Raw genomic sequence first — 12,306 nt, forward strand, 5'->3', positions numbered from 1 at the left:
CACACAGCCTGAGGAAATGGGACATCTCAATCTGCCAAATCTTAAATATTCTTGACCATAGGTGAGACCAGCAACTCCAGAGATACCTGCACAGATAGGTGGGCAGCCATCTGAGATTCCAGCTGCCCACACTCAGCTCAGATGTCATCCCCTCCGACACACTCACCCTCCTCTGCACCCTTACCCATGTAGCTCACCATTGCAATTGTGTTTTAAATTGTTTTCACGTTCCTCCTAACTCAACTATATTTGAAGTTCCTTCATTAAATAGATGGTGAATTTCAACACCCAATAAATATATTTCTAGAAAGAGATGGGCTTGGATGAGACAGAGCTAAGTTGAGTTCAACTGAACCAAAATAAAAGTGGGGGGCACAGGACAGTACATTCCCACAAAACACAAAATTGAGCATCACTCTGACTCCCTCATCAACGGTCTCTAAGACCTGACAACTCCATCCCTACCTCCCTGGCCACATTGCCTCCACACCCCCAACTAGGTCCTCATTGCTTCTTATGGAACAGAGCAGGTGCTGATTCATTGCTGGGCTCAGCCATGACCTGCATGGGCTGGTTGTTCAGAGCAGCCTCTCGCATCTTGTGGTACATGAATTCATTCTGGCGGAACATGCGCAGCTCCATCTCTGTCTGTACCCGCATGGCCTGTGGGATACAAATACACCATAAAGAGAAATGACAAGTCACAAGGACATGATCCTGACCTATCTCTGAGTAAATGACCCCTGGTTATTAAGATTCAACTTTCAGAACACACACACACACACACACACACACACACACACACACACACCATTGTGGTCTAATGTCTTAGCAGTATGCCTAGCATCATAGGGAGTGGGAGTTGAGACAGTAGATGGAGGGTTGTTTTGAGCTGAGAATGCTTTTTCTCAGGTACTATTAAGGGAAGACTTGGAAACGAACCCTGAGACCTCTTCAGTCCCCTGCTTCACCATCCAGGAGATGGGTGTGATTGCTCTGTTCTTTGTAGTGGATTGGGAAGATTATAGTGTGCAACACACAACAAAGCCTTTGTTCCTATATATATCCACACAGGCAATATTCAGCAGGAGTCAGACATCGTTCAAGGACTGAGGATACAGTCATAAGATTAACCGAGACTGCCTGAGACAAGCTTAGATATGAGACATGAAACTGACGGTCTTCATCTTTCTGCCCCTCACTTGGTCCTTACAGCAATTTTGAGGGGCTATTGTGTCATTTCCATTTTGTGATTGAAAAAACCGAGAATTTGAGAAGAAAAAGGCATCCAGTGCGGTCACACTAGTCCAAAGTGTAGCCATTCTACAATGCATACCTTTGGGGGGGGGGTTCCAGAAATTACTGTTATTTCTAGGGTGAAAAAATAAAAAAACAGTTTTCAGTTGGGTCCCTGGGTCAAGGAAACTATGAGGCTATGCTGTGCTGGTCTGAAGTAATTTAAAACACATAATTTCTGTTTTTCCATTATTTGTGGTGCCCCAACAATGTGAAAAGTATAGGAAAAGTCCATGTTCAGTCCTTCTCCACGTCAGGAAGAGGAAAGTAAATATTTAAAGAAGTACTTGTGTGTTAGAAAAAATAACCTTTTGCAGACTCCAAACTCATTCTTTCCACACTGTAGAACCTCCTGTGCACGTCCCGAGTCAGAGTCTGTGTCATATCTTTAACACCAGCCTGTCTGCTGCCCCTGAGCTAGACCATCTGAGGATAGTTTTGTCACTCTCCAACAAGCCAGCCATTCAAAGCACAAAGAAATCAGCAGCTATAAAAATCACCCCACTGGTACTGGAGACATGACTCAGCAGTTAACAACACTGGCTGTTCTTGCAGAAGACCTGCACCCACATGGCAGCTAACGACTGTCTGTAACTCCAGTTCCAGGGGCTCCAACGGCCTCTTCTGTCCTCCGAGGACACTGCACGACATGGGTGCACTTACCTACATTCAGGCAATACACGCATACACATAAAATAAAATATTTTTTAAAAATCACACCACTGGACACCATTCTAAGGGCTTTTAAAATGTCAACGCATTGAACCCAATCCCATCCTTTCCCCACTGAGATCACAAAAGTCCATCCATCCAATATTTACAAAATCACAGGACAGAAAACTTCAAAAACTGGAATTCATTCCTGGTGGTCTAAGTCTTGAGCCTGTGATCCCAAACTTTACTCTATGTGAAATACTTTATAATATAAAAGGCTGTAGAGCTGTGCAGATGGCTCAGTGGATAAGAATACTTGCTGCTAAGAACCTGAGTTTGGATCCCCAGAACTCCTGCTGTTGTTTAAAAAAAAAAAAAAAACTGGATATAGCTAGCCCTGATCTAACCCAGTGCTGGGATGCAGTGAGAGACCCTGTCTTGAGGGAATAAGGTAGAGAATGATGGAGGAAGACATCAGGTGTCCTGCACACGTGGGCACATGCAACCCACCCACACGCACACACACACGCACACACACGCACATGCACACACACATGCACACACACACGCACACACACACACTCATACCACTGTTTAGGCTTTCTCGGTTCAGACTTAGGGCATCATGATACAACACACTCAGGGTTCAACTCTCAGCCTTACCATCAACCCAGTAGAAAACTACCGACAGATTATTCCCCTTCCCTGGGCCTTTCCTTACATATAATCAAGGAAGTAAGCTAATACTCCTAAGTTCCTTTCTACTCTAGCTGGCAGTCTACAAACTTCCCTAAAGTAAAGTCCAACTATGCCAGGACTTTCATCCTAATAGAGCTCAGACAAGGCAGAGACTGCCCAGCCCCAGGATGCTACTTGCCTCTAAGTCCTTGGTGATAGGGTGAGAGGGTCCATGTGTCACCAGGAGAATAGCATAGGCTTTGCAGATCATCCCATGCCCCACCTCGATGTTACCAGCATGCCAGTTGGTCAGCCCTGCCCGCATCACAGCCATGCCAAGTTGAGCATTGTTATGATGGTAGAGTTTCCTGTAAGGGCACAGAAAATAATCCTGACCTTTTATCCTAACCATTCGTACGTCTGCACAACACAGAACAACTCCTAAAGTGCTCTAACAGTTGGCTTTAGTTGTCAAATCGACACAATCTAGAATCACCTTAGATGAGAGTCCCAATGAGGAATTTTGTAGATAAGGCTGGTAGTGGGCATGTCTGTGGGTACTTGTCTTGATTATGTTAAGTGAGGTGAGAAGACCTGTGGGTGATGCCATTCCCTGGGCAGGGGATCCCAACCTGTGTCAGAACGGAGAAGGCAAACTGAAAACAAGCACTCTTGTACTGATGCATTGCCTGCTGCTCAGTGTGGAGGTGATGTGGCAAGCTGCTTCAAGTTCCTGCCATCTTGACTTCCCCAAGAGGATGGGAAGTAACTTGGAATTGTGAGCTAAAACAAGCTGCTTTTGTCAGGGTATTTTGTCACATCAACTAGAAATGACGCTCAGACAAGCACCCTCATTGGTCAAGTTCAACTCTTCTTCCTACTAGTGCTGTGAGGGGTACTGAGATGCAGAAAACTGAGAATGTTCCATACAGTGAGGCTGAGAGAGCTGGTACTCTGACCTGGACCAGAAAGTCGAGTCCTCATGCACAAAAGAGACCACAACTGTACTCTGAGCATAGGAAGCCTGGTACCCTCTAGAGCACCTCAGTTCTCCAGGGAAAATGAAAGAAAGTTCAAGAAAGAAGAAAAAATTTAGACACTTTAGTGTCTATCCTGGGACTACCACTATGCTTTCATTGTTCCTGGCAGGGTCCCCCCAGCACACTGTATATTCTGCCTGCATTTTCTTTTAAATGAGTAACATTGTCCAAAGGGTGAGTCTTCTTATGACAAATTACTTATCTGCCCATAAATGCAAATTCATATGCTAGTGTAGACATAGAAGATAAGAGAAAACACCGGTGGAGGGAACATAAAGGAGCTGTACGTTATCATTTATAAGTAAGAATGACTGATCTATCATCTATCTATTCTCTCTCTCTTTCGGGTCTCTTGTGTAAGTTACTCAAGCTGCATTTGAAAAACAAAGAGCAGAAGATGCCATTTAAGTAACAAATGAAAGTGTCAAAAAATAAATAAAATCATAGGCTAGAGAGATGGCTCAGAGGTCAAGATCATTTACTGCTCTTGCAAAGGACCCATGTTTGTTTCCCAGAACCCACATGGTAGCTAACATCAGTACTTAACTCCAGTTCCAGGGGATATGATGCCCTCCTGGGGCCTATGTGGGCACCAGGTGTGCACATGGTGCACTTATATACATGAGGGAAAAACACTCATATACATAAGACTTTCTGCCACTCATTGGGTTTCCCCTTCACGGCCTTTGTTGCTTCTTTTGCTGTACAGAAGCTTTTAGTTCAATGAGGTCCTACTTGCTGATTGTTGACCTTAATTCTTGAGTGACTGATGTCTGTTTAGAAAGTCCTTTCTAGTCGGGCTTAGTGGTACATGACTGTAATCCCAGTATATGGGAGGCAGAGGCAAACAGATCTCCTTTTGTTCAAGGCCAGCGTGGTCTACATAGCGAGTTCCAGGCCAGGTGGTGCAACAGGGAGACTCAGTCTCAAAAAGCCGCAACACCCCCCCCACACCAAAAAGAAAAGAAAAGGAAAACAGAAAAGAAAAAGAAAGTCCTTTCCTACTATCTTGTAGGGTACTTCCTATGCATCCTATGTATATAACAGTTTCAGATTTCAGATTTCAGGTTTCATATTGAGGTCTTTGAGCCATTTGGGTTTGACTTTTTTGCAGGGTGAAAAATAAATCCAATTTCATTCTTCTACAGATAGGAGATCCAGTTTTGCCAGCACCATTTGCTGGAGATGCTGTCTTTCCTCCATTGTGTGTTCTTGGCACCTTTGTTAAATATCAGGTGACTGAAATTGCATGCACTACTGTTTGGGTCCTCTATTATGTTCCATTGATCTATATGTCTGTTTTTGTGCCAGTACCATGCTTTTTTTATGACTATAGTTCCATAATATAGTTTGAGGTCTGGTATGGTGATTCCCCCAGCATTGCTCTTTTTGCTCAAAATTGATATGGCTATCCAGGGTCTTTTGTGATTCCATATAAATATTAGGATTTTTTTTCTAGCTCTGTGAAGAATGTCATGAGGATTTTGATTGGCATTGCATTGAATCTATATATTGCTTTTGGTAGGATGGTGATTTTCACAATATTAATTCTACCGTTTCATGAGCACATGAGGTCCTCCCATCTTGGTGTCTTCCTCTATCTCTCTCTTCAAAGATTTAAAATTTTCATTGTAGAGATCTTTAATGTCTTTGGTTAGGCTTATTACTAAATACTTTTTAGGATATTGTGAAGGGGAGGGTTTCCCTGTATGCTTTCTCCAATTGCTTGTTATTGGTATATAGAAAGACTACTAATTTTTGTAAATTGATTTTGTAACCTGTCACTTTTCTGAAAGTCTTGATCATTTCTAGCAGTTTTCTGGTGAAATTTTTGGGATCTCTTACATATAATGCCATCTGTAAATAGTGATAATTTGACCTCTTCTTTTCCAATTAGTACTCCTTTAGTTTCCTTCTCTTGTCTTATTGCTCTAGCAAGAATTTCAAGCACTATCTTGAAAAGGAGTGGAGATAGTGAACAGCCTTGTCTGGTTCCTGATTTTAATGATGATTTTAATGGAAAAGCTTCCGGTTTTTCTCCATTTAGAATAATATTGGCTGTGGGTTTGTTGTATATAGCTTTAATTATGTTGAAGTATGGTCCCTCCAGTCCAAGTCCCTCTAGGACTTTGAACATAAATACATGCTGAATTTTGTCAAAAGCATTTTCTGCATCTATTGAAATGACAATGTGGTTTTTGTCTTTGAGTCCATTTATATGATTAATGACATTTATTGACTTGTGTATATTGAATCATCCCTTCATTTCTGGGATAAAGTCTACTTGATCATGGTGAATGACCTTTTTGGTGTGTGTCTATATGAGGTTTGCAAGGATTTTGTTGAGAATTTTTGCATCTATGTTCATTAAGGATATTCCCTCCCCCATTCATGCCTCCCCCATCACCTACTGGACCTCATGTATTCTGCCATATATGTTAAGTCTTATCTATTCAGTCATCTGTACCCAAATTTCCATCAGTGTAAATGCATCCACTGGAGTCTAGTTGACCACTAGTGATCGTATGTCAGGTATTCCCTCCCTCACCCAGCAGCAATCAGTCTCCAATAGTCCTCAGTCTAGGGCTGGCCCACCACCCATTTCTCTTCTTCCCTCTGAGCCCTTGTTTAATTGAATTGGCATGGGTCCTGTGCTCAATGCCACCATTGCCCTTGTTTTCTTTTTTGGTTGTGTCCTTACCCAGTTTGGGTATTAGAGTGATGCTGGCTTCATAGAAAGAATTTGGGAGTTTTCCCTCTGTTTCTGTCATTTCGAATAATTTAAGTAGTATTGGTTGGAGGTCTCCTTTAAGTGTCTGGTAGAATTCTGCTGTAAATCCATCTGGGCCTGGGCTTTTTTTAGTTGGGAGGCTTTGTATTACTGTTTCATTTCCTTATGTGTTATGGGTCTGTCCATGGGAAAGCTTCCAGTGGCCTGAAAGCCTCTGCTTCCCTGTGTTCATGAACCAGCTCTGGCTCTTACAATCTTTCCACCCCCTCTTCTGCAATGGTCCCTGAGCCATGGGTGGATGAGGTTCCATAGAGGAGTTCTAGCCTACACTCTGCAGTCTCTTATTCTTTAAAACTTGGCCAGTTTGACCTTCTGTGAGCATTGTGCTTTTTAACATGAATGCAGGTTGGATTTTGTCAAAAGCCCTTTCTGTCATACATAGAAAGTGAAAACAAGTCAATCTTTTTTAAACCCAGGATGACAAATAAGCTTCGTCTGGAGTGCTAGCTGTTTTGGTGGGTACTGCTTGGAGTACTATGATAAAGGGCTATTTATAAGGCTAGGCATGACCATGACCACGGCCCATGACTGATGTCTGCTGTGGGTGCAGGAGTGCTCACAAACGTGTGCCATCTCCTTGCCACACCTGGAATAGAGGGTTTCTGGGAGACTACCTGAGACTCAGGACCATCACCTACATGTAACCATCCACCATCCTCCTTGCATAGTGTGAGGCCTCCTCAAAGGCCTGGAGGTAGGAGAGGACCTCTGACACAATGCTCAGCAGCCGCAACAGGTAGAGGTTGGTGTCAGCAAACACTGGTTCCTGCTTCTGTAGGCACTCCCGGCACAACTTCACAACCTGGAAGGAGACATAGGACCTGTCATCACCACTGCACCAACCACGTTTAACTCACAGGTAAAGCACCAGGTATTTGTTCTTCAAAGACTGGGGATATTTGTGACACAGACAATATTTGTGATCTGAATAGTAAAATGGTCCTACTTGGCTAGATGTAGGGATGGACAAGGGTATTGATCAAGCATCCAGATGATATAAAGGAGCAAGTTTACAAAGTCAGAAGGTAGTAGATCTGTGGAAACTGTATATGTACATGTATGTATTTATCTACACTCAAATATATGCATACAGATATAGGCAAACATACACATAATGCATATGCTGTCATGGTTTGAACAAGTGTCCCCCAAAAGCCAATGTGCTAGAGCCTTGGTCACCAGCCTGAAGTGATACTGGGAGGTGGAAAGAAAGAAGGAGGAGGCCAGGGGAAGGGAGCACATGGAGCCCCATGGCCTATCCAGCTCCTAACGCGTGCTCTTGACACAGATGCCACATCACGCCATGCTTTGTTCTCATAACATTTCCCCACCTGACAGAACTCAAGGGATAAGAAGAATAGCCTGCACTGGTTACCCCAGTAAAGGGTATTTGGGTGTAATGAATGAGTTAGCAAAGAAGAAGGAAAAGGAAACAGACAAGAAGTGAAATCAACCACCCTATAGCACAGTCTAGTGGCATCCACACCCAGCTACATATCCCAGTTATATAATGAGCTTGGGAAAACAGCTACAACACTATGTATGGTCCCATGCTTCTACTTCAGAATGGATGGATCCTGTCTTAGGGGATGAGACACAAAAATTTTCAACATTCTGCCCAGGCTAATTCAAAGCAACTTCTCAGATGTGGTAGTTCATGACAGTAATCCTAATACTCAAGAGGATGGGGCAGGAGGATAAGGAGTTCAAGGCTAGCCTCTGCTATATAGTGAGGTCTTGTCTGTTAAAAACAAACGGGTTGGGGATTTAGCTCAGTGGTACAGTGCTTGCCTAGCAAGCACAAGGCCCTGGGTTCAGCCCTCAGCTCTGAAAAACAAACAAGCAAAAAAGCCAGAAACTTCTCTAGCAGACTAATGCTGAGGAGTGGGCCTCAGTTTGTGCTGCACATTGAAATCTTATCGGCCCTTTAAAAACCTTGACGCCTGAGTCTCATTGGCAGGGATTTTAGTGAAATTACCTGGGTAATGAGGTGGGTAATGAGGAGTTTATACAGATGATTATAGTGTATAACTGGAGGAGAGGCCATGGAGATTTGGGGGCTAAAGTTGAACTTCCAGTGGGCAGAGATGAGGTGCAACAAGATACATAATTCACTTCCAGTGTGCCCCACTGCTATTGCCTTCCCTCCATCTCTGATGCCACCTGAGCTGTCACAGAGCCCCCAGGCACACAGCTCCACCTGCCTCTGCTCTCCTCAGACATGATTTCTATGGGTTGAACAGCCACTGAGAATACACCTCTAGCAGGACCTAAAGGTTGAAGGGCATGGAGGAGTAGTCACTGCCTCAACCAAGGGACACTTTCCAGAACATATAACCTGCTCAGTAGTCTCTCTACCCTCCTTCAAATCCCTTCCTTACTAGAGGAACTTTCTACCCTCTTTCCTACCTCTACCACCTATAAAATGTGCTCTTACCTCATGGTACAAACCCTCAGAGCGAGCCTTGTCTATTTTTTCCAGTGTATCCTTTGAGAATTTTATCATCTCCTTCACCACTTCCTGAGAGGGCTGGGAAAGAAAGGGACATCGAGTTTGAGATCCCCTTATGGGGTAGTCCATTCTGCCTTACAGTATAAGAGGACTGGGGATGTAGCGTGCTACACTCTAGCGGTAGAGTGCTTGCCTTGCATGAATGAGGCCATTCAGTCAATGTAATGTAAGACCAGTGCCTTCTGCATTCTGAACACCTTATTTCTTCAAGTGTGCTAAATAAAGACTTCTGTGGCTTTTCCAACTGCTTCTTCACACTTCTGATACGTGGTGTTTTCTAGTGACCAAGTCTCAGAAGCTTACTGCCAATCAATCACCCACAGGCTGGCTCACTGCAGGGGTTTTGGACCTGAGAGCAGAACTTGGCATGATTCCTCCAGTGTTTTCTCTGGTATTTTGGACTCTGATATTGTCCAAAGTATGTGCCGTTTCTCCTCTTTGCTTCAAGTCAGTCACATAGTACACAAATAGGCCCTGCATGCAAGTCATTGATTAAAATACCATTCAGAAGCCAGGTGTGGTACATGCCTGAAACCCCAGCACCTGGGAGGCAGATGTAGAAGAACCAAGCATCTAAGGCCAGCCTGGGCTACATGAGATCCTATCTCAAGAAACCAATAAAAATAGATAAATATTCATTATTTATTTATTTATTTATTTACTATATCCAGAACAGGGGCCAAGACAGAACTTGAGGACTTGTTCCAAAAATCATACTCCTGTTTGCCATTGGAACCTACTAGGGGACGTGTTGTAGTTATGGTCATTGAGAGCCTTCCAAAGTGTCTTAGCATGCAGCCATCATTTATCTTGATCAAAAGGATAATATGAAGGACTGGAGAGGTGGCTAAAAGGTTAAGAGCACTGGCTGCTCTTTCAGAGAACCTGGGTTCAGTTCCCAGCACCCACATGGTGGCTAACAGCCATCCCTAACCCCAGTCCCAGGGGATCCAATGCCTTCTTCTGACCTCCACAGGCATTTCACTTATATAACATGTGGGCAAAACATTCATACATGCTGCACGACATGGGTGCACTTACCTACATGCAGGCAATACACACATACACATAAAATAAAAATAATAAAAATTTTTTAAATCTATTAAAATAAGTTTTCATATCTGAGTTAAGGAAGTTCCATAAGTAAAAAACAAGTTCCCATGAGGACATCGTGATTTTGAAAAAGAAAAATTGTCCAAAGAAGGAGAAGAGAAGTTAGAAAAGGAGGAGCCTGAAGAGAAGGGACAGGAAGCAGGTGATGGGAAGAGCCAGGTAAGAGGGAAGGACTAGAAAAGGAACAACAAAGCAGGAGCTGGGCAGGGTAAACAACAGGGGGGTTTGTTCCCCAACCTTGGAAAATTGGCTGAAGGCTGGAAAGAGAATAGGGCAAACCTAATCAGGGTAAACAAAATGTATCCAGAGTACAGCTGAGGAATGCATTTTATATTTTGTTGTTACGTTCTCACTTAAAAACACTTGTTTGGATTTCTGTATAGGTTTACATATATATACATATATACATGGAGGCTGTAGGAAAAATTTTTATGTTATCTGACAGTCATGCTGGTGTGCTGGGCAAGGGGCTGTTTATTGGGCTGTTAAAAGGAAAAGAGGAAAACAACTGTGAGCCAGGGGTGATGACACAGGCCTGTAATTACAGCACTTGAGAGGCTGAGGCTAGAGGACCAGGAGTTTAAGGTCATCCTTGGCTATACAGCAAATTCAAGGCAAGCCTGGGCTACATGAGACCCTATCTCAAAAAACAAAACAAAAGGAAACCACTGTGATAATGTCATACATAGTTCAGGCTGAAAGAACCATTGCTAAATTAGTCCAACTTTCATTTTACAGATGAGGAATTTAAGGCCCCAAAGGAAGGGACTTGGCCAAACTCAGACATCCAGGATCATAACTGGAACTGGAAAGTAAGCTTCCTGATTCTTTGTCCAGTGTGCTTTCTGCAGTCTCACTACATTAGAGTAGCCTTTGTATGGCTTAGGACACACTTGCTTTTTAAAAAACTATACTAGCCAGGCATGGTGGATCATGCCTATAATCCCAGCAATTGGGAGGCTGAGACAGAGGATCATGAATTAAAAGCCATCCATCCTGGGCTAAATAACAAGTTCGAGGCCAGTATGGGCTACACAGCAAGACTTTATCTCAAATCAATTATTTAAAATTTTAAATGTCTACTTAACTCTTTTTCCTGTTCAATTATTTAGGTTGAATTTTATTTTGAATTCATTTATTGACTTTAAATGAGAACCCAATTTGAGGTTTTAGCGAGATGCCTCAGCAGGGAAAGACACTTGCCATCAAGCCTGGCAGCCTGAGTTCAGCCCCCAGGACCCACATGGTAAAAGATGAGAACAGACTCCACAAGCTGTCTTCTGACCTCCATGTTCATACCACAGCACATGAGCTTGTACACACAAATAAATAAACAAATAAATAAATGCAATTAAAAATTTTTAGATAGAGAAATCAATTTGGTGTTTAAAAATATTAAGAAGAACCTACAGCTCAGAGACCATTGCAGAAGAGGAGGCAGAAAGAGTCTAAGAGCCAGGGCTGGTTCATGAACACAGGCAGCAGAGGCTTCCAGGCCACTGGAGGCTTGCTCATGTGAACCTGTGGTAGAGGTGGCATCTAGCGCAGGACCCATGTCAGCTCAATTAAACAAGGGCCCAAAGGGGAGGTGAGAAATAGGTGGCAGGTCAGCACTAGATTGAGAACTATTTGAGACTGATTGCTGCGGGGTTAGGGAGAGTATGACTTACATATGACCACTGGATGGGCTGACTAGACTCCAGTGGATACAGTTACACTGAAGGACATTTGGGTACAGACACCTGAATGAATAAGACTCAGCATGTATGGCAGAGTGCATAGGGTTCGGTGGGGGGATAGGGTGAGGCATAGATGGGGAAGGGGGTCTGGATTTGAGTGGGAAGTGTATGAAATTAAAAACGCTCAATAAAAAAAGAAAAAGAAAAAAATATTAGAAAGATTTTGTTTTGAATGTCCTTAGGTTCAAGCAGAAATCATCAATCTTTTATATCAAAAGACAAGTCAACTCTGAGAGACACAGGCATGTTGTCTCCAGTAGCTGCTATCTGCAGTAAAGGGGTAGTAACTAAAGACCTTGCACTGCCTCATGAACTGTGGAAACCACCAAACCAACACAAAAAGACTTGGGAAAATTAGCATGTGTTGTGTGATTTTTGAAAAGGAGAAAAGAGGATATCTTGTCTACTTACAAAAACTAATTCAGTTAGGCATGGTAATGTATACCTTTAATCCCAGAGGCAGAGGCAGGCAGATGTCTGTGA

General features: G+C 43.1%; 1 protein-coding gene across 2 annotated transcripts in view; it reads right to left on the minus strand.

Moving 5' to 3' along the window:
- Nucleotides 1-224: 224 nt before the first annotated feature.
- Nucleotides 225-12,306, minus strand: part of Smyd1 (SET and MYND domain containing 1) — a 52,809-nt gene continuing 40,727 nt past the window's right edge. For both annotated transcript variants that reach the window (XM_008836722.3, XM_008836723.2), the window contains 4 exons: nt 8,897-8,989; nt 7,098-7,261; nt 2,828-2,996; nt 225-663 (listed from right to left, as the gene is read on the minus strand). In XM_008836722.3, coding sequence (XP_008834944.1) covers nt 505-663; nt 2,828-2,996; nt 7,098-7,261; nt 8,897-8,989 — 585 coding nt within the window. In that variant the 3' untranslated portion in view covers nt 225-504. The remainder of the gene's footprint in view (nt 664-2,827; nt 2,997-7,097; nt 7,262-8,896; nt 8,990-12,306) is intronic.

Source organism: Nannospalax galili, unplaced genomic scaffold, assembly GCF_000622305.1.
Source record: "Nannospalax galili isolate Female #2095 unplaced genomic scaffold, S.galili_v1.0 scaffold138, whole genome shotgun sequence".
NCBI classification, from domain to species: Eukaryota; Metazoa; Chordata; class Mammalia; order Rodentia; family Spalacidae; genus Nannospalax; species Nannospalax galili.